At 38.4% G+C, this 23,873-nt stretch overlaps 1 protein-coding gene across 2 annotated transcripts in view; it reads left to right on the top strand.

Annotated features, from left to right (window-relative positions):
- blmh (bleomycin hydrolase) overlaps window positions 1-23,873 on the top strand; it is an 81,627-nt gene that overhangs the window by 44,838 nt on the left and 12,916 nt on the right. For both annotated transcript variants that reach the window (XM_072242829.1, XM_072242830.1), the window contains exons 7-11: window positions 5,451-5,606; window positions 8,408-8,566; window positions 10,820-10,887; window positions 12,220-12,337; window positions 15,906-15,975. In XM_072242829.1, the coding sequence (XP_072098930.1) occupies window positions 5,451-5,606; window positions 8,408-8,566; window positions 10,820-10,887; window positions 12,220-12,337; window positions 15,906-15,975 (571 nt within the window). The remainder of the gene's footprint in view (window positions 1-5,450; window positions 5,607-8,407; window positions 8,567-10,819; window positions 10,888-12,219; window positions 12,338-15,905; window positions 15,976-23,873) is intronic.

Here is a 23,873-nt window from a genome sequence, read left to right as displayed (position 1 = left end):
GTCAAGGTTTTAGTTGTTATATTGAATCTTCTCAAACTCCTAAAGTAGTGGTGCTGCTATGCTTTCTTCCTAATTGTACTTATGTGCTGGACCCAGGATAGGTCCACTGAAATAACACAGAGGAATTTAAAGTTCTTGATCCTCTCCACCTCTGATCCTCCAATGAGGCTGGCTTTCGGACCTCTGATTTCCTCCACCTGAAGTCAATAATCAGCTCCTTAGTTTTATGCTGGCCTCAAATCCTCGTGTGTCAGTTTCCATAACCCTCAATTCCTGCATCTTTCAAATATCTATCTCCGCAATAAATAGAGGTATTGATATGGCCTCCCTTGCCTTCAGGGGCAGAAAATTCCAGTTATTTACTACCCTTAGAAAGGGAGTGTCCAGACACCTTGGTCTTAAATAACTGATCACTTAGTTTGCAGGTATAATCCCTTGTTTGTGATTCTCCCACTAGTGGAAACAGCTCAACATCTTATCAAGCCCCTTTAGGATATTATGTGTTCTTTTAAACTTTAAGTAATACAACCCCAAACTCTCAGGTCTCTTTAATTAAAACAACCCTCTCATCCCAGGAATTAGCCAGTGAATCTCCTTTGGTTGCCTCCCAATGTAATAACTGGTCTGCTCTTTGCTTGTCCTTTGAACTGCTTAGTGCTTCTGACATTTTGGGGGATGTTTTTTAATTTCATATTATAATTTGAATGCTGATCCTTCTGGTGTGTGCAGCTTTGTTTTCAGATTTATTGTGTTTGCTTTTACCAACTGTGGTCATTGGCACAGCTTGCCCACCTATAAGCTTATTTTAATAGGCCCCTTCATGCGTCATCATCCCAAAAATGTGCAGATTTATAAGATTAAACCAAGTGATGATGCTGACCTGTTGTCCATCTACTTTTATAGTCATTGTTATTTTGAAGTCAGTGCTTTCCATGCCAAGTCAAATTTAATTTTTACCTTACAAACAATTAGATCTGCCTGCATTTGTGATAAATAAAATGAAAGCAGTGAATGTGAGGATTAAAGCAATTACATTTTGAGTTCATATTTGCGTAGTGGGATCATTGATTTCGCGTCAGTATTGGGAATGACACTAATTAATACCAGAATACCCTCTGGAATAGTTTAACTTGAGTACTTTTCCAAATAGGTTAATCCATTTGTCAAACCAATCTTAGGTTGACATTAAGAAGACTTTAGTTGTTTAGTGTGTCTGGCAGTGCACTCAGACATGAAAGGAGAAGCTGATTTCACATACGTTACTCTCAAATCTGTCCAAGTATAATGCAGTGGCACAGATAGCAAACTAGATATAGATTGAGGATCAGGTTTATTATCACTGACATATATAGGGAAATTTGTTTTGTGGCAGCAGTACAGTGAAAACAGGAAAATTACTATAAGTTACAAAATGAATAGAACTGGGAAGAAATAGTGAGAATGGTATTCATGGATTGTTCAGAAATCTGGTGGTGGAGAGGAAGAAGTGGTTCCTAAAAGGTTAGGTGTGTGCCTACAGGTTTCTGTACCTCACCCCCTCTCCCACCTGATGGTATTTTTGAGAAGGCGGCAAGTCCCAGATGGGGAAGGTTCTTAATGATGGTTGATTCCTTCTTGAGGCACCACCTTTTGAAGATATCCTCTGGAAGAGGGTTGCGTCTGTGATGGAACTGGCTGAGTCTGCAACCTCTTTCAGTCCTACACACTGCCACCCCCATATGGCAGTGATGCCAACAGTAAGAATGTTCTCCACTGTAATCTCCTCAAACTCCTAATAAAGTATAGCAGCTGGCATGCCTTCTTCATGATTGCATCAACGTGTTGAGCTCAGGATAGATTTTCTGAGATATTAGTGCCAGGAACTTTGAACTGTCCATCCTTTCCACTGCAAACCCCCTTAATGAGAACTGGTTGTCTTCTTCCCAACTTCCCCTTCCTGAAGCTCACAATCAATTGATGTTGAGTGTAAGGTTGTTGCTCCAACACCACTCAACTAGCAATAAAGTAGAGGCAATGATTTGATCCAATCTGAAGCTTTTCCATATTTGTTTTCAATGTGCTTTGTATTTCAGCATTTTAACTTTTGAATGCAGTGGATTTATAGTTTCCAAATTGCCTGCAAGTTAAATTCACTGCAGATACTCTGTCCACTGCCTCACATGGTCTAAAGCAACTTTTTCAAAACTTACCATCTTGTTCTTGTTACATACACCTGTTAGGGTGCATTCTCCAGTTACCTTATAAGGTAACCGTAGCCTTCAGCCAGGAGCAGATGTCATCAGGTGGTTCCCAACCTTCACCGAGTGTTTCGATCCTTAACCACGACACTCTCCAGTTGGTGGAGAGTGTTGTGGTTAAATTATTAGAATGCATGACATCAAAAACTTCTAAGATTTGTAAGGAAGATCAATTTCTAAAAGTGGAGAGGGATAGTTAAATAGTTTTGCACACAAAGTTAGGAACATGTATGCTTGCATCAGATTTAAATATAGCAGTATTGTGGGAGAGTGGTTTGTATGTACAGGTGGCTGTAAACTGAGTGTTTGTAACCAGGGGATGACCTGTTGTTTTTCCAACTTTCTTGAATTTCTTCACAGGAACCTCCTAAGAAACTTGTGCAAAGTGTGTTGGGCCATGGACAGTGTTCACTTGAAAGACTATAAAAACCAGTTTGATGGCATTGGCTATGGAATATGGGAATGCTTTCTTCACAACAGCCTTGAGACTAGGATGTGACTTTCAGAAGTTGCACCCAAACAATGAGGCTTTTCAGATAGCATGCAGCTGATGGGATTGTTACTGGATCATCATCCATTATTTGCTCTTTGTCAACATCAAAGCAAACACAACTGTCCGTTAACTCACCAGCTCCTCTTGAACCCCTGCCAACTCTGTGGATCCTTGCCCATCTCTAAACCAGATGTTTTGCAGTAAGATGGTAATATAGTAATCTGTGCACTCACAGTTTATGCCTGTAACATTGTGTTTGCTAGTTTGAAGCCAAGTCAACAGCCAAAATACAATAGATGACCGTTGCTAATTGCAGTTTCCTGGAATTGGATTATTGCTATTATCTATAATTTGTAACGAACTTGCATAGACCCTTGTGGGCTGCTTGAAGAACTGATGTCATTAAATACTCTTAACAGCAATTTCTATGTAGGAAACTTGAAGACATGGTAACGAACTGTCTGCTCCTTTTCAATTTTACATCACTTACACATAATTCGACCTATCTTGGCAGATTGGAATAGAAGTATTCAGGAATGTAATTTTATATTGACCTAGATAATTTGAAAACTAATCCATTATAAAGTATTTTCATATCCTAAAATCAAATTATTCAAACTTTATTGGAGTATTTCAGGCTACTGATAGATTATTGAAGGATCGATAGGGTGTATTATCATTACTGAAACAGATAATCTGCCCAATTACACAATGTTGATTGTGGGATCTTGTGCACAAATTGATGGCCTTGTTTCCTACATTGTGACAAAAGCTTCACCTCAGAAAGTACTATACTGCAATGACTTGAAAAGAGTCAGAGATAGAACACAAAAACAGACCAACCAAGCCCATGTCAATGTTGCTGTGAGTAAACATTCTGATTTGGGTGTGTTAATTTGGGAATATCTATGTTACTGTTTTTGTTTTGTCTTGGAGATTATCATTGCAATTCTCATTGCTTTCTTTAATCTGTCCAATTTGCCAGATAATTTCTTATTCTCAAATTAACAATTAAAATTTTCACTGATGGGAAGCATTGGCTGACCCAAATGAGTAATCTTCATTTGTAACTTCTTTATAATTTTTGTTGCATGGCTTCATAACACCATTTAGATTAGAAATCTGCTGCAGAGTTGTTGTGTAAGAGGAGGAACTGTGGGTGCATTTCCAACCCCTTCCAAACCCCCCCCCCCCACTACCCCTGTGCTTCTAGCAACTGAATAATCTTAGATATTGTCAGCCTTGGAGGGTGTGTGGCCCCAAGGTAATTCTTAAGGGAGCCTAAGCCTGCTAGTAAGATTCAGTCCTTCCAGTACAGGCAGATTCTACCCATTACTGGAGAATATGTGCAATCGAATTCAAAACATTTAAATGACTAGGACTATCACATGTGTAAGTTGTCACCTTACTGTTTCTGTAACAGCAACATCATTAATATTGACTGCTGTTAACACACCAAAAGTTTGTAAAATTTGTACAAAATGGAGCTATATGATGAGCCAGTCATTTTGTGGAACTTCAATGAAGGAATAATCAAAAATATCTTAATGATTTGAATTCCTATGTTAATTTGCTTTTACTCTCTGAATGTGAGTGAAGCTCACTGAATTTCACCTTTACTCTGTGAGTGTAAATAGGTGCCAAGAACAGGTCATGCAGTCCTTTGCTTGTTCCATCATTCTGTCTTGTAATGACGCTTCTCTTCTCTATGTGACTTTGATGCACTAACTCCATATTGTATCTCTTGATTCCCTTAATGTCTCCCAATCTCTGTCCTGAATATTTTCAACAACTGAGTCTCTACAATTCCAAAGGTTTGTTATCACTGTGGGTGGAGAAATCTCTGCCCTGAATATTCAACCCCTTACTTTGACAGTGTGCCTTTAGATCTGGATACACCAACCAATGGAAGCCCCATTAGAATTTTGGATGTTTTTGTGGAAGTGCCTCCCATTCTTCTAAATTCCAGAGCATGTAGGGCCAATCAGAAAGGCAAACATCCCATTACAGGAATTAATCTGGTGTACTTTTGCTGCAGTTCCTCTATTGCATATATATTTTTTCCAAGGTGGGAGACTGCACCAAGTGCACAATAGAAAAAGTGGTAAGTGATTTGTCTCTGAGCCTACTTTGCCATTCAACATTATCATGGCTGATGTTGTTCTGAGTACCACATTCCTCATCCCCTAACCCAGCAATGCCTTTATTTTACCACCTTCTTAAATACTGCAAATATTCCACATGGTAATAGATCCTCATTAAGCCACATTTAAAGGGTTTCTATGATCATGTTAGGTGGAAAATTCCAAGATTTTGACACTGAGAAGTTGACAGAACAGCTTAGGCAATAGGGATTTCATAAAGATGATCAATGAAACTGAACAGATCCTCCACAGATTACATAATGGAAGGACAAAGTCACTTAGATCACATTCCCCCATTCTGACGTTTGGTCTGAACAACAACTGAACCTCTTGGCCATGTCTGCTTGCTTTTATGTATCTGAATTCCTATGTTAAGTTGCTGCCACGTGATTGGCTGATTTAGATTTTTGCATCAATGAGCAGGTGGCCTAATCAAGCGGCCATTGAATGTATGTTAAGTCGCCTTGGCTGTGAGAGAACATACTTCATCCATTTGTAGTTGGGCTGGAATATTCCCCTTCTCTTTAAGTATTTCAATCATTTGCCATTGAAGTAATCATTTTCCATCTATTCTAGATCTTCAGAGTCATCAACATTTGTCTGGGAACCCCCCCTGAAACTTTTACATGGGAATTCAGAGACAAAGAAAAAAACTACCATAAGATTGGGCCAATCACACCTCTTCAGTTTTACCAAGAACATGTGAAGCCATTTTTCAACGTGAAAGACAAGGTAAGAGGAAAAAAAGAATCTGCAGAGTTCTTGCCAATTTCATTAATTTGGGAGCATAGAAACTAGGCAAACGGATCTGAATCTGAACATCTTTTAGGAAGGTTGAGGGTTGATTATAATACAGGTCTTAAAATTACAAAGGGCCTTGAGAGCATGGGTTCATATCATTTGCATTTGAATGGAAGAGCAAGAATCAGAGACCAGTGTAAGATAGTTACCAACAAATCCAATGGACTTGGGGGGGAACTACTTTACCAGAAAAGTAGTAGGAATACAGAACTTGCAATTGGCAATTGAAAAAAAATAGTCTGGATGTAGTTGCAGGGAGGTTGGGAGGAGGTTTGAGTGGTAAACTACTACAATGGCCTGATGGGCTTAAATGACCTAAAGCCAAACTGAACTACAGTCACACTTATGCTCCAGTTATCTTCTCCCAACCACTTTGTCCAACTCCTCTCTTCTATTTTGCTCTATCTGTTGTATCAGTTTTATTGCCTTCTTTGTTGGGTTTGCTCAGCAATAAAATCATGCAAATATGAGATAAAAACAAAGCACTGTAAATACTTAGCAGACCAGGCAATACCTGTGGAGACAGAAACTGAGTTAATGTTTCAGACTAATGACCTCTAATTAGAACTGATCTCTGGCTTGATTCCTGGGATGAGAATGAAATTAAGGCTATGTCCACACTATGCCAGATAATTTTGAAAACGAGAACTTTTTCTCTTCGTTTTGACCCTCTGTCCACACTAAAATGGCGTTTTCATCCCCCGAAAACGGTGATTTTCAGAAACGGTCTCCAGAGTGAATAAATCTGAAAATGCATAATATTCGTTGCAGTGTGTACGGGATAACCGGAGCTTTTTAAAACTGCTGTCATGACGTGCCAGAACAAATGGTGGCAGCGCGGCATTTCATTGTTTTCTTCTTCTTCTTATATTATTACTATTACTACTTTATTGTCGCCAAACAATTGATACTAGAGCATACAATCATCACAGCGATATTTGATTCTGCGCTTCGCAGAACCTAACAATTTCAGAACAGACGGCAACGAGATTGAAGCCGGAAGAGTTAGAAATGTACTCACCAAAAACTTTGACCCATAGCTTACTGAATAAATAAGTATACTCACTTTGCCCTGTTTTCTGTCCTTGCTTGTATGAAGGTGGTTTACCTATATGCAAGTACTTCTGTGACAATAGATGTATTTCCATACAATGTTACATTAGGCTGTTATACAAAATAACACTGATGCAGACATGTTTTATACATTTAACAAGGTGCTTTATTAATGCAACAGAGTTAGTCAGTTTTTCAATGTTCGTTGTCAGCCAGGTCATACTGTCTATGAACTCCCTGTCGGTTGCCTCCATACGCTCCAGTATTTGTTTTTTTTTAGTTTTAAGTCATCCTGCATGAGAGCCAAGAGCAATTCGTTTTAAGTTTTTCTACTCTGTAACTGGACAAATGCGCACTAAGTATACAGATTCCTCTTCTCGTCTTCTGTGCGTCCTGCGCGTGCCCAGTAGAGCAGATTCGCCCAAATATCCGTGTTAGTGTGGACAGAGATATTTTGAAAAACGCTCAGTGTGTACGCCTGTCGTTCTTACTTGAAACCAGTGTTTTCAAAATTACTTGGCATAGTGTGGACGTAGCCTAAGAATGCAAGGTGATCTCATTGAAGTATATAAGTTTCTTAGAGGGCTTCATACCCATTGTCTTCAGCCTGGTTGAAGAGTTTGCAATGAGAGGACTTGTTTTAAAGTTTGGACTACATTTAGAAGTGAATTCTTCACTCAGTGGGGGGGGCGGTGAGAATCTTTGTAAGTTACTTTAATTCAGTGAAAGATATGGAAAATAATCTATGACCATGGTGAGTCTAGAGGAGCTGTATGATTAACACTTCCTTGCATTCTCATGATGTCGCTTGTTAGTGGATTTCAGTACATTGGCTTTTGGAGAGGAGAAGATGGCGGCGCAACACAGCTCGCAGCGGCCACTCCGGTGGTGATGTCTGTTATTTGTCAAGTAGGGGGCCGTGCACAATCCTAATTTGATGGAGACAGACGTGGGAGCACGGAGGAACAACTGGTGAAATTTCTGAAATGTCTGCTTCGCTGCTGCTGCTACTGTGTGGTCCGAAATCTCCGGAGGGGAAGGCCCTGAGTCCTCGGCTTTGCTTGTTGCTCGGCAGAGGATGGTGCTCGGTGTCGAAGGGCTGGTCGGAGGCTCAAAGTTTTCGGACGGACTCAGAGTCTGCTGCGGTCGGGTGCTTCCAATGGTGCTGCATCGGCAAGTTTGCGACGCTTGGAGGTTCATGGCAGGGAGAGTTTCTCCCTTCTGCCGTCTGTGTGAGATGATGAGGCTATCAGGACTTTGAGACCTTCTTTTTACCGTGCCCATGGTCTGCTCTTTATCAAATTACAGTATTGCTTTGCACTGTTGTAACTGTTATAATTATGTGGTTTTGTCAGTTTTAGTTTTGGTTTGTCCTATGTTTCTTGTGATATCATTCTGGAGGAACACTATCATTTTTTAACGCATGCATTTCTAAATGACAATAAACAAGGACTGAGTGTCCTCATAATCTAAATCTAATAAAAATCAATAACAGAAACTGCCAAAAGGCATCCCATAAGTTCCTTGATGTTGATCACTGGTGTTAATGATACCAGGCATAAACAAGTAACTTTTGGGCAGTTTGCAGAATGATTGATTTTGAGCTCAGTTTTCCAAGTTTGTTACATTTTGCCAGCATTAACCACGATATTTAAGAATTCTTGTTGTTTATTTTATAGGTGTGCTTGGTTAATGACCCTAGATCCTTCAACCCCTATGGAAAGCTGTACACAGTAGATTTTCTGAATAACATGTCAGATGCAAGCAAGACTTTGTATGTCAACCAGCCAATTGAGATGTTGAAGCAGATGGCCGCTGCTTCCATCAAAGATGGAGAGGTTTGTGTATTTTAAAATGTATCCTCTTTTTTTAGAGTTTGTAATGAAATTAAATCATTGACCAAAAAAAACAGTGCAGTCTATCCCAATGCAAACCTATAGAAATACTGGTTATCAATGGGAAAACTTCTGCAATGCTTGAATTGGCCACTTAATGCAGATTAGATTGGCTTTGTTTGTCACATATATATTGAAACATACAGTGAAATACATTGTTTGCGTCAAATCAAATCAGCGAGGATTATGCTGGGCATCCTGCAAGTGTAGCCACACTTCTGATACCATTATAGCATGCCCACAACTCACTAACCCTACTCCTACCTTTAGATGTTGAGGAAACTGTATGGAGTCCTGGGCACATTGAGCTGTTCATGTCTTCACAGTCATCACTTTCTGTAATGGGGAAATACAGATCTTCAAGATATGATTACCATATAATTCAGATTTGGAGCTGAGGTGGGGTGGAATTACAAGTGGATTCTCTGTGTGGGTCAGCATAATAAAAATGTTGTTCTTTGTGCAGTTAAATTTTGCTGCTAAATCTGAAAGTTTAAGCCACAAGTGCACTGCAGTTTTGTGAGGAAAAAGTATATTATATTATTTGTGCCCTCTGGTTGGCATGGAAGTAGAGGACTGACTGGCTTGTTTTCATGTTTTTTGATTCTATTACTATGAATATAATTGACTGACTTAACAAATTACAATCTCATTTCTCAGTAAGCTTATCAGAGCTGTTTTATCTTTGAGATAGCATGTCACACCATGATTAATTTATACCTTGGATTATCTAATTTCTTCTTTCTCTCTGTAGTTCTCTCTCACTTTGTCTTTCACACAGACCTATTTATGTACCTTTGTATAGGGTATGAGCAGTTCCTCCTGCTTTGTGTAACTCTGGTCGTCTACTCCATACTTCCTGGATTGGAGTCACTTCTCACACCAGAAGATGGCTCTCTAAGATTGAAAACATTTTTTTTTAATTTCCAGAAATGTCTTTTAGAGGCTTGCTGCTTGATAGGCTTCCTACCTATGATGCAGAATTTTTTAATTAGAGTTTCGCGATCATATCAATAGTGTGGCTTTTGTGCAATTGTAGAAGCCACTGTTTTCTTTAAATTTCTTTACAAGTCCTTATTGAAATGGGATTTGTCATTAAGCTCCAGATATTTTAAAGTAATGCTTATAATAAGATGAACTTTTGTTCTTTGCCCTATCCTTTATTCATAGACCATGAAAGAGTGAAGCTGCTTTAAAACTTAATAAGAATGGTAGGTTTTAAGCTGCAGTGGAAACATTCAAATGATTGAAATATTTCATGAAGAGGTTCCAGAGGTTGGAACTTGGCATCTGAAAGTATATCTACTACTGAAGGAAGTCATTAATTTTGAGAATGATTAATTGACCTGAATTGGACGGGCATGTGATTTTATATATATATATATATATATGTAGCACAGGAATAAAGGGATGTGGAGTTAGTGCAGGGGAGTAATGAAATAATGGAAATAGCTATGATTTTATTTAATGTAGCATACATAAGGTACCGCATGGCTGTCTCCTGTTCATTTGTTTATTGCGGCTTTATTTTATTGCACATTTTGACTTTTTTAATACTTTATTTGCCTATCACCTCACTGTGATTGGAGCTTTACAATTCCCATTCCTGGTGTTCTCCATGCTCACCTTGGTCATTTGCCAGTGTGCACACCAGTAGCAATGGCTCAAGTTTCCTGTCTGGCCCTGACCATGACATTTCTGGCACAAACTAAATCTTCTGTGGAAGTACTCCAAAATTGCCATCTGATAGAGGGCCCTGGTAACACAAAGAGATGCAGTCGGTGGAGCTGCTCCCTGCTATTCACCTCATCGAATGAATAAAAGAAAACAAGATATTTTCATTCATATGATATAGAAATAAACAGAGGCTCAAAAAGGAAGTCCAATCAGTACAGCATTACAAGAAATGCCATTGTTCATCTGCTTTGTAAAAGCAAGACCCAATGTGCCCTGTTAGGTGTATGTAAAATTTTTTGAAGTAGTTCGGGAATGTTCTTTATTCTGATCAATGTTTATCCTTCCAACATCACTAAAACAGGTTGTCCAAATTGACGTGTTTCCTGCATTGCAACAATAATTTCATTGGAATACTTCACTGGCAATAACTTTGCTGTGCCTTGAGGTCATGAATGGTGCTATAAAATTGAAGTTCCTTTTGTCCATTGACTAATCTTGTTAATGATCTTTACTTTTTAGGCAGTCTGGTTTGGGTGTGATGTAGGAAAACAATTTTGCAGCAAGCTAGGAATCAATGATCTCAATATGTAAGTATAAGACTGAAAAAAAAAGTTGTGATGAACAGTATGTATTAAAAGTCGCACAATCCAACATTTAATTGAAAACTGTAAACAATCAGCAAGTCAGTCAGCATCTGGGGAAAGTAAAATGGAGTAAAAAATATTAAAGTCAGAATCTGACTTTAAATTCCTTTTTGAAAGAACAGGGAAAGGAAGTAAACATTTTGTTTCTGATTTACAGAGAGGGGGAAAAAGGATAGTTAGGAGAAACATGACAGGAGCCACGATTGCTATGGAGAAAGGTTTTAAATCTCATCCAATAACAAAGAAATTGGGAGATTAGAAAGTGACAGTACAAACAAAGGATCATAAAATGTTGTAAAAGCGGGGCTGTAGAATATGATCAGCAGCTTAGGCTGTACTAATGGAGACAGAAAAGGTGAGCCAGTATCATAAATGAATGGTTTATATCAAAAATGGTCAGTTCTTCCACTATGGATAGAAAACATGTTCTCCTGAGTTGCAGAATTCACATACATTTGCATTTATTCTATATATAAAGGAAGTTTGATTTCACATCTACAAGCTTATCATGCCTTTCCTTAATAGCAAAACACTAAGAAGTAAAATTATAATTTGACACTTTTTGAAAACAATTCCACTACCATCTTTCCCTGTTTTAACATCAAGACCATAGAGTCAGAGAGTTGTATACCCCACAGATCTATTGCAGGAAAAGCAGCATCCATCATCAGGGACGCCCACCACCCAGGTCATGTTCTGTTCTTGCTGCCCCACTGTAAAGTTGATATAGGAGCCTCAGGACTCACACTGCCAGGTTCAGGAATAGTTATTACCCCTCAACCATCAGGCTCTTGAACCAGTGGGAATAACTTCATGCAACTTCACTTGCCCCATCCCTGAACTATTCCCCCAACCTGTGGACTCACTTTCATGGACTCTTCATCTCACGTTCTCAATATTTATTGATTACTATTTGCTTTTTTTCTCTTTTGTATTTGCATAGCTTGTTGCCTTTTGCACATTGGTTGTTTTTCCACCCTGTCTCAGGGTTGGATGTGGTGACGTATATGTACTTTGATAATAAACTTACTTTGAACTTTGTTTTTGATTGTTGTCATAAGTTCTGCTGTGGATGAATATACCTACCTGTTAGACTGAGCATGAGGAAGTGGATATTATTAGTGAAGTCTCCGCAAGAACATCTTGCTCTAAAGAATAGGAATGCACTGCTACAAGAAGCAGACTAATGAAAGGACCAAGACTAAACGATGACAAAATTAAATATTATTTTTAAGAAATATTCTACTATCTCACAGAAATTTGGATATTTTGCAGACTGAACCGAGAGCTACTGTTTGGAGTTACTCTGAGGGATTTGGGCAAAGCAGAAAGGCTGATGTATGGTGAATCACAGATGACACATGCTATGGTTCTAACTGGTTTCTCTGAAAAGGCAAGTTGCACTCTGTGGTTAGCTGTTCCCTGCCTGCAGGGTTTGTTGACCTGATCTATCCAGAGACATTTGATGTGTGGCAATGTTTTTCAGAGAGAAGGGAAATACTGTAAAAGCCACATTTGCACACATTATAGACTGCATTGTTCTATCAGAAGTTAAGACATTAGATTTAAATTTGGTTCTACCACATTGCTGCTGTGTATTTTCAGCTTCATTGGTCTTGTAAATTTGTAAAACATTGGATATGCCCATAGTATAGCTCTCCAACTGAGCAAAACCTATTGTGCAGCTATATGAACATTTTTAAATCTTAGTAACATATCCAAAATTCCTCAGTGTGCCTTGGTAATTTGCATTTATTGTTGCCTACTTAATCACTGATTTAAAATGCATCAAAATTAGGCAATTTGACCAATTCGTTGTGGGCGCACCTCAGATGCCCTTTTACAATTATTTGCATAAACCAAATAGGCTGATTAAAACACTTATTAGCTGCAATCTTAATAAAATATAACTCACTGACTCAAATATCTAGTGCCAAGTAGTGTAAAGAAGACCCTTGTGAAGCTTTGCCCTTTACAGCGCTATTCAAAAGGAAACAGCAAAGCACAATGCAAAAGGATTTTTAAACAAGTCTCAGTGAGGCACAAATTGAGAAATTAAAAATGACACTATTTATCATTAAAGACACTAAACAAACTTAGTAAAATAAACTTCAAAGACCATTCATAAACTAGACTCTGAGGAGGTAACATTCTCAATTTAATTTTTCAATAATCGTGCCATTTAGGTAAGGTTTCTTAAAGCCTACTGCAAAATTTCCCTACTTACATTAATATCTGAGGTGTCCATCTGCTTCAAATAGGCTTCAATTATAGCGGTGCCTAAGAAGAACATAGTGTGGCGCATGGCCAAGTGGATAAGGTGTTGGACTAGAGATCTGAAGGTCGTGAGTTCGAGTCCCACCCAATGCAGCATGTTGTGTTCTTGGGCAAGGCACTTAACCACACACTGCTCCAGTCCACCCAGCTGAAAATGGGTACTGGCAAAATAATGGAGGTTAACTTCGCAATAGGCTGGCGTGCTATTCGGGGGGGGGGGGGGGGGGGGGGGAGTCTCAGTCACTTCACGCCACAGAAACCGGCCTGATGAGCCTACAAGGCTCGGGACAGACTTTAACTTACATTTAACTAAGAACATGGTGACCTGCCTCAGTGACTATTGCCCAGCAACAATGAAATGTTTTGAGAGGTTGGTGATGAAATTATATATAATCAACTCCTGCCTGAGAAGCAACTTAGATCTGCTCCAACTTGCCAACTGGTCCACAGCAGATGCCATCTCATTGGCTCTTCACTTAATCCTGCAACATGGACAGCAAAGATGCATACATCAGGATGCTCTTTATTGACTATAACTCAGCATTCAATTCCATCATTCCTTATAACTAGTCAGTAAGCTCCAAGACCTTGGCCTCAATATTTCCTTGTGTATTTGGATCCTTGATTTCTTTACTTGTAGATCATAGTCAGTTCGGATTGGCAACAACATTTATTCCATGATCTCCATCAGTACAAGTGCTCAACTTGCTTTATACTTATGACTGTGTGTTTTAAGCACAGCTCAAATCTCATATTCAAGTTTGCTGATGACACCATTGTCATAGGCTGATGAATCAACATATAGGAGGGGAGGTTGAATATCCGGTGAGTGGTGCTATAACAATAATTTCTTACTCATTGTCAGCAAGACCAAGGAGCTGATTATTGATTTCAGGAGAAGGAAATCAAAGGTCCATGAGCCAGTCCTCATTGGAGGATCAGAGGTAGAAAGGGTCAGCAACTTTAAATTCCTTGGTGTTATCATTTCGGAGGAGCTGTCCTGGACCCAACACATAAGCATAATTACGAAGAAAGCACAGCAGTGCCTCTACTTCCTTTGGAGTTGCGAAGATTCAGCATGACAACTAAAACTTTGACAAACCTCTATAGATGTGCGATGGAGAGTATATTGACTGGTTGCATCACAGCCTGGTATGGAAACACCAATGCCTTGATCGGAAAATCCTACAAAAGTAGTGGATACGGCCCAGTCCGTTATAAGTAAAGCTCTCTCCACTATTGAGCACAGCTACATTAAACATAGTTACAAGAAAGCAGCATTTATCATCAGGGACCCCTACCACCCAGGTCATGTTCTTGCTGCTGCCATCAAAAGAAGATACAAGACTCATACCACTAGGTTCAGGAATAGTTAGTGCCCCTCACCCATCAGGCTCTTGAACCAAAAGGGATAACTTCACTTCTTTCATTATTGAAATATTCCCATAACCTATGAACTTGCTTTCAAGGACTCTTCATCTCATGTTCTCAATATTATTGCTTGTTTCTTTCTTTCTGTCTGTCTTTCCACTGTTTGAATGCCCAAGCTGGTGCGGTCTTTCATTGATTCTGTTATGGTTATTATTCTATGAGTTTAATGATTATACCCACAAGAAAATGAATCTCAGGGTTGTATTATGGTGACATTTTATCAAATATATACATACACACACTTTGATAATGAATTTACATTGAAAATTATCTTTCAAGTCTTTCCTGAAGTGATTTTCAGATGACACAAGAACTCGAGAATCAGTCTTCTGCTCTCTTGCAGACAGGTTTCCAATATAGAAACATAGAAAACCTACAGTAGAATACAGGCCCTTAGGCCCACAAAGCTGTGCCCAACATGTCCCCACCTTAGAACTACCTAGGCTTTACCCATAGCCCTCTATTTTTCTAAGCTCCATGTAGCCATCCAGGAGTCTCTTAAAAAACCCTATTGTTTCCACCTCCACCACTGCCACTGGCAGCCCATTCCACACAATCACCACACTCTGTGTTTAAAAAAAAAACAATTTACCCCTACATCTCCTCTGTACCTACTTCCAAGCACCTTAAAACTATGCCCTCTTGTGCTAGCCATTTCAGCCCTGGGGAAAAGCCTCTGACTATCCACACGATTAATGCCTGTCATTATCTTGTACACCTCTATCAGGTCACCTCTCATCCTCCGTCACTCCAAGGAGAAAAGGCCAAGTTCACTCAACCTATTCTCATAGGGCATGCTCCCCAATCCAGGCAACATCCTTGTAAATCTCCTCTGCACCCTTTCTATGGTTTCTACGTCCTTCCTGTAGTGAGGCGACCAGAACTGAGCACAGTACTCCAAGTGGGGTCTGACCAGGGTCCTATATAGCTGCAACATTATCTCTCAGCTCTTAAACTCAATTCCACGATTGATTAAGGCCAATGCACCGTATGCCTTCTTAACCAGATAATATCTGGAAATTATGCTTGATGTCAGCCCAAGATGAAAGTCATTTGCAGTCATATAGCTAGAACAGATAGAATTCAAACTGCATACATTTTCAAAATGCTTCCACATGCACACTGTTTCTGCTGTAAACTTGTATGTAGATCAACTGCGTTACATTATTACCAAACCACTTAATCATTAAATTAATGCACATTGAATAGCATTGCTAAAAACCTTGCTGATGCTTGTGTATTTTGGCACACAGGGTGAAAATGAAGCAGAGTATGAAAAATGGAGAGTGGAAAATTCATGGGGAGAAGAAAGTGGGAACAAAGGTAAATTTCCAATATATGAAAGTTGACCAAAGCCTCACTGTTTGAATCATGATGAAAGTGTAGCTCTTAAAACCAATGTTGTGCTTGGATCAGGATAATCAGAGTAAAACCAATGATTTGATGCAATGCTGAGTGGAAATCTACACCGCACTCAGGAACCTAGTCTCTGCAGACTTAAGTGAGGAGTTTTCAAATTATTATCTTTGGAACGTATACAATTCATTTACAGATCATCTGCAATGGAACTTATGTTCATCAGTGGTAATTAAATCAATGTTTTTTATATATTGATCTTTTTGGGAATATGCTATGTTCTTTAATATTTGATCCTTCACCTTTTATAAAGTGTTCCTTTCTTTTTCCAATATTTTGGATTGATTTCTATACAAAAGAATACAGAGTTCAAGAGAATACATATTATAAAACAAAAGAAAAAATATAATAATACCAGATACAGTATTGAATCACATTAACGAACTCCTTACTCTATATTCATATGGATTAGATTAATTCGTATATTAGAATTGTGTTCCAAGTAAATCAAACTTAAGAGTAGTTAATTTAGCCTTGAGCCATTATGCTAGAAGAAGGTGATTCTTCATCCTAACGTCATCTGTCTTCCGACTTTTATAAATCTTAATTCCCCTGCCTAAAAAAAAAAATCATTAGTCATAGTGTCAACAGGTTCAATTAAGTTAACCTCAAGAGCTTTTTGGGAAAAAAGTCCCTATTTTCACTGCACTTCCTGTGAATCTGTACTTTCTGTTATTGCCTGTGAACACAAGTTCACTACTCTCCAAACTCACCACTTTCAACTGGTACCAGTTAAGTTTCTAATGATCACTCCAATTCACCCCTCACTTAACCAGAAACTACCCTCACAGAAGTTCACCATGTCCTCCAGCTTCACCACTTCTTCCCCCTTTTTTTTCCCACTTTTTCCCCAATCCTCTACCACCTTTTTTTGCAATTGAACAAATAGTTTTTCTATTTCAATTCCTCTTGTTAATTCTCAGTCAAGGTGCTCAGATTCATCAAGATTGTAGATCTGTATTTAATTTTCTGAAACAGCTGACCTTTGTAAGTGGGACCAGATGAGATTAAATAATTGCTGAAGAATTACTAATCCTATTATATGAAGGATTAGCAACTTTAGCAATTGGGCAAGTAATGTAAAGTTTCATTTGCCATTCTAACATCCTATCTTGTTAGCATTTTCTGTGAGATGAAATGTTGGGCTTGTGTGTACTCAATTTGGGCTTTATGCACTATTTAACAATACATGTACACAAGAAAATAGGAGCAGGAGAAGGCTATCAGGCCCTTTGAGCCTGCAGTTCCATTTGATATGATTATGGCTAAATTATATCAGCCTTAACTCCTATTCTGTGCCATTCCTCCATACCCCTCTTCCTCAATCTATCAAATATTTATGCACGCAAACACGAGGAAATCTGCAGATGCTGGAATTTCAAGCAACACACATAAAAGTTGCTGGTGAATGCAGCAGGCCAGGCAGCATCTATAAGAAGAGGTACAGTCAACGTTTCGGGCCGAGACCCTTCATCAGAACTAACTGAAAGAAGAGATAGTAAGAGATTTGAACCCTCTCATTTTCAAATCTCTTACTATTTCTTCTTTTAGTTAGTCCTGACGAAGGGTCTTGGCCTGAAAAGTCTTGTAGATGCTGCCTGGCCTGCTACGTTCACCAGCAATTTTTAAATATTTATGCACTTCCCTTTTCAATCTTTTTTTATTGATTTAAAAGAATGAGGGTAAATACAAACCAGAGGAGAGGTTATCTCAATACATAATTCAATAATAATACAAACAAAGGAGTATACACTGTCAAAATCATGTATAGTATTAAGCTAATATAAAGAGAAAAGAGAACCACCTCTCCTCTTAACAGATCATGAAAAAAAAATTCAAAATTTTCTATTATTGGAGAAAAAAAACACTAAACAAAAAATAAGGGGGACTGGGCAGTCCATTTTGAGGATACAGTTAAAAAGAAAAGGAAGATCCTTCTGATCAAATCTAAAAATTTGCGGAGAAAAAAAAATTAACTATAAAAGTAATAAAAATTAGATCATTTGAAAATATTGAATAAAAGGTCACCAAATTTGCTCAAATTTAAAAGATGTATCAAACGTCCACCTTATTTTCTTCAAACTTAAACAAGACATAATGGAGGAGAGTCAAAAAAATACAGTAGATGGATTGCGATCCTTCCAGTACAATAGAATAGCTGTCCTAGCCAATAAAGTTGAAAAAACTATCATGCGTTGAACGGAAGCAGGAACTTTTCTGATTCTGTTGGAATAACCCGTAAGATTGCCATAAGTGCATTAGGTTGTAGGTCCAGACCTATGACTTTTGATAACGTTCTAAAACCATCTCTCCAAAAGTTATTTAACTTTATGCAGGACCAAAACATGTGTGTTAAAGTGGCCACCTCAGTGTTACATCTATCACAAGTAGGATTTATATTAGAAAAAATATGCGCTAGTTTATTTTTTGACATATGCGCCCTGTGCATTACCTTGAACTGAATTAAGGAGTGACGGGCACAAATAGATAAATTGTTAACTGAATGACAAATTTTATTCCATTGATTGTCTTGAAATGGTTCTTGAACTTCCAATTCCCAAGCACATTTAATCTTATCATTAGACATCATTCGTAAGTTCAATAGCTGTTTATATATGATGGCTATCAATCCTTTTTGGAATGGTTTAAGCTGAAAGATAACATCTATCATATTTGGTAAATGAGCAAATGGGTAATTCGGTAACAAATCACGTAAGATTCCTAACTTGTAAATATCTAAAAAACTGTGCATTAGATAAATCATATTTGTCCATTAGCTGAGAAAAAGACATTAAACGATCCTCTAAAAACAAATATAGAAAAGTTATTATTCCCTTAGTTTTCCATGTTAAAAAGGCATTGTCTAAAATTGATGGTTTAAAAAAAAATAATTACAATGGATATTACTAGAAAGAACAAAGTTACTTAAGTCAAAAGATCTGCGAAACTGAAACCAAATTTTTAATGTATGTCTAACACTGGGACTAAGATCTTGTCTACCAATCTTAGAAAACGAAAAAGGAAGAGGAGTTCCCAGCAAAGAAGCCAAAGTATTTATGCACTTTCACTTTAAAATCTTATTCCTTATGTTTCAAGAGTGTAAATGAGGTTCATACCTATATAAAAGGAAATACAGGTCACAGTAGAGGGTGCTGAACATGGAAGTCTGGCTATCTTAATCTCAGTTAACTTGTATTAGAAATACAAGTTATCCACTTGAACTCATTTGATGGCACCATCACCATTGATATTTCTGGAGTAAATTGGATTCATGCTGCGCATCCATTTCAAAAATGAACATAATGTTAAGCAGTTTGTTTTGTGGCATTCTGGCTTATGTGAACTGAATTTAGCAGACTTGGCATAATAAAACTCACTAACTAGCAATTTGTTCAATAATAGCAATTACTTGTGCTTCCTCTCTAAAAGATTAAAATATACATTTATATCTGGATGCATGCTGACAGACTGAATGAGAAGTTACTGTTATTACACCACTCAGCCAAATTTTCAATCTCCCTCCTTATTCTAATTCATCACCACCTTTGATCGGCCCAGATTTCTGAACGGACAATGAACCAATGTCCACTACGTCACTTTTTCCCCCCTCTTTTTGCACAACTTGTTTAATTTAATTATTTATATATATTTCTTATTGCAATTTTTTAATGTATTACATTGTGCTCCTGCAAAACAACTAATTTCATGACATCTGCCAGTGATACTAAACCTGATTCTGATCATATTGACCAGCTGGTTTGCTGGAGTGTTCAAGTGGCCTTCTCTTCCTCCTGATTCCATGTTCATTGATCCATGTTCATTGCTGGGTATTTGAATCCTGCTGGCAGAGGAATTCAAATCCAAATAATTAAAGAAATTAGTAACAATGTTAGTAATGAAATAGAGGCTTGTCATAATGCTACTTGGTTCTCAAATACCCTTTTGGGAAGGAAATCTGCCATCCCTTCCTATTTTGACCTATACAGAGCTACCACTCTGTTATAACTCTTTTTTTTATGTGTGCCTGAGTGAGTGCGAGTCTGTGCATCCATGATGTCTTTTTCTTGGCTTTTACAAGGCACAGAGCGAGAGAGAGACTGTGTGGCACGCCACTCCTCACACAGACATTTTTGCAGTATTTTTCACTTTTTGTTTTACGAGGTTGAGTTGCGATCTCGACACTCAACCTGGCACGGGTGGAAAGTGTACCCGGGAACCTCCACTCCCGGGTCCGGCACTGATGCCATTGCGCCATCAGCCGGCCCGTTGTAACTCTTAACCATGTCCTCCATTAAGGGGCAAGATGGAATGAACAGTAAATGCTGGCATCCACAACTCAGGAAAGAATAATAAAATCATTAATTTCCTTTTAAAAAATGTTTAACAATTTGAGTTGAGCTCCCTCAAGAAGAAAGCACTTATTACAACAAAAAAACAGAGTGGACTACTTAGCCAGTATATGAATGGTTAATTCTAAAAAGCACAAAGTAGCAAAGTTTTCCAATGCCCTAACTAGTCTTCTTTCGAATAGTTTTAGTTCAATTATTGAATGAACAATTCTTGGTTATTTATGTCAAATTGACTCGATACTTCCTGAAATCTACCTGCACTGGCTTATTCATCAAGCCTTTTCATCTGAATCTAACAATAGCTTTTAAAGTGCTTTTCTTTTTGGCCTTTAATCTTTTAAAAAGAGTTCAAGGTTACAATTGTTTTTGTCAACTAGTTCTAAAACATGCCAACAAGAATGTGGGAAATTGAGGGAGAGAAAGAACAAATATTTCAATGCAAATGTTAACTCTCTGACCTGCTGAGGTTTCCCACTAATACCCACAATACTTTATACATATTTCCATTTTAATTCAAGCACAGGTAGCAAAATACAGTGCTAACTATAGAGGGGAAAACCAGCTTTCTCAATAGAGTGCACCTGTTTCTTTTGTCATGCAAGACGTTCTTTCAAATGATTGATTAGTTTACATCCTTAATTCAATTAAAATTAATCTAATCTTTTATGCAACTAAACCATGCATTTCAAACCCAGCTCTGATCTAGTATTCTCCTTATATTATTAGTTCATTGATGTTTCAACCAATTGTTATAACTCCTTCAGTTGCCATGTGCAAGTGAACCTTTAGTCCATTGTGTAAACTCACATAATCTTTACACCGAAGAATTTATAACTAAGTACCATTCATTGGGTTCTATTGTTGCCTATACAATGGGAAAAATAATTTATGTTGCACAAAAATAAAAAGTACAAGCATTTAAACAACCCTCTGGTTTCCCTCTACGTTTGTTGCTGTGGTACGCACAATGACTGCAAATCTGTAAATGGTTTTCATCCAGACCAATAAGCTCACTATCTTGGAAAAATTGCCTTTGCTGTTTTTAAAAAATATCACTCTCGAAATAGAATGTTGCTCTGTATTTTTCAGGCAGCTTAAATTAGCAAGGCTGGTGACTGACCAGTCAGTTCTGCAATTTGTGTTAAGTGAACCAATCTTGACAGAACCATTGATTTCTTCAAATTCAAAGCTGCTTTCATTGTAATCTCAATTTGGCATTTCCATCTACCCACAGGAACATCTACTCTCTTGCATCAGTAATCTAGCCCCCTCAGCTTTCCCTACTTTTTGGCTGTGGCATGTATTTCTAAGTGTATGGTGCTGATGGACTTGAGTCAGAGCGTTAATGGATTCAGTGCTGTTTTCACATTGACCAATTTTGTGGTTATAAGACTAATAATTATAATGGATTACTCATCTGGTATTTGCTTGTTTCAGCCAGACACGACAGAATGCTTACCTTTACCATCACAAATAACTTACCACTCAAAACAAAAAAAAATAACGCACTCTAGGATATTGTTTTATACAATACAAATATTCAAATTTCCTCCTCCTAATGGTCAACAAGAAAGTCAAACTGATCTTCTATCCATGTAGAAGATTAATTTGTTACTTTGCTTTGGCTGGCAGCTTTCACTCTGCTCTATTAAATATCCGGACTGGATTCCCACTCCAACTGGCCACCACTTGTGCAGTGGAGGAAATTATCAACATGAATGTGCCCTTCTAACAGCTAGGGAACAAAAACCTGCAGTAGCTGCATGTCAATCACTTGCCATCTATTTTCTACACAGAACATGGGTCAGTCCTACAGTCAGCCGTTCCTCTTCCTTGGCCAGCTTCCTGTCTCACGTGTTGCTGCCCCTGGCCTGTATTTGCACAGATAGTAGGCAAGCATTACTTTCACACATCAACTGTTTCTCAGAGCTTTCGTTTACTGCAGCCAAAATGAAAACTGTGCATTTGCCCTTCACTTACATAATTAAAAAGTGTTGCTGTGGTGTGCATTACTTCTCTATTAATACTGAAGTAATAGATCAGACTCTGGGACTGCACCTCTATGGCTTCCAGTAATTAGCTGTTGCGACCAGTAACATCCTTCCTCAGTGCAGCAGTGGTGTTGACTTTTCGCTCTATCATCCTTAAGCCTTAATTCACAAGCTGCAAGCAAGAGCCGTTTTGAGTTCCAAAGCTGGAACATTTGGTGGCCAGATCAAGTGGGATGGTCAAGCTTATTTTGCAAAGAACGTACAAGAAAGATACGAACCATGAAAGTCAAAAAATCTGGTCAGTTGGTTCATCCTAGTGCTAATATGCCACAAGATCTTTCTTTCACATCTCTTCATCCAATGCAGTTACTCATATCAAAATGTAAAACAGAGTAAAACAAGTTTCCTCTTCCCCACTTTTTTCCAAGTAGTTAAAGTTACAACTGTCCATTTCATACTATTTGATGGTCTGAAGTAATCAATTACTTTATACTTTATTGTCACCAAACAATTGATACTAGAGCTTACAATCATCACAGCGATATTTGATTCTGAGCTTCGCGCTCCCTGGAGTACAAATCAATAGTAAATATTAAAAATTTAAATTATAAATCATAAATAGAAAATAGAAAAGGGAAAGTCAGGTAGTGCAAAAAAACCCGAGAGGCAGGTCCAGATATTTGGAGGATATGGCCCAGATCCGGGTCAGGATCCATTCAGCAGTCTTATCACAGTTGGAAGGAAGCTGTTCCCAAATCGTACAAGTCTTCAAGCTCCTGAGCTTTCTCCCAGAGGGAAGAGGGACGAAAAGTGTGTTGGCTGGGTGGGTCGTGTCCTTGATTATCCTGGCAGCACTGCTCCGACAGTGTGCGGTGTAAAGTGAGTCCAAGGACGGAAGGTTGGTTTGTGTGATGTGCTGGGCTGTGTTCACGATCTTCTGGAGCTTCTTCCGGTCTTGAACAGGACAACTTCCACACCAGGTTGTGATGCACCCTAGAAGAATGCTTTCTATGGTGCATCTTTAAAAATTAGTGAGGGTTTTAGGGGACAGGCCAAACTTCTGTAGCTTTCTCAGGAAGTAAAGGCGCTGGTGGGCCTTCTTGGCAGTGGACTCTGCTTGGTTGAACCAAGTGAGGTCATTTGTGATATTGACCCCGAGGAACTTAAAGCTTTTGACCTGTTCCACATGCACACCACCGATGTAAATTGGGTTGTGTGGTCCGCTACTCCTTCTGAAGTCAACAACCAATTCCTTCGTCCTGCTGACGTTGAGGGATAGGTTATTGTCTTCACACCATGCCACCAGGTTCTTAATTTCCTCTCTGTACTCAAACCTGAGATACGGCCTACAATTGTGGTGTCATCAGCAAACTTATATATTGAGTTCGATGGAAACTTAGCTACACCATCATGACAAAGCCATTTCTAATAAAATTTTAAGATTCTGATTTATAAAACACCGTAA

This window comes from Mobula birostris, chromosome 25 (genome assembly GCF_030028105.1).
Source record: "Mobula birostris isolate sMobBir1 chromosome 25, sMobBir1.hap1, whole genome shotgun sequence".
Taxonomy (NCBI): domain Eukaryota; kingdom Metazoa; phylum Chordata; class Chondrichthyes; order Myliobatiformes; family Myliobatidae; genus Mobula; species Mobula birostris.
The sequence above is the reverse complement of the archived record's forward strand: the minus strand, read 5'-3'. Positions and strand labels throughout refer to the sequence as shown.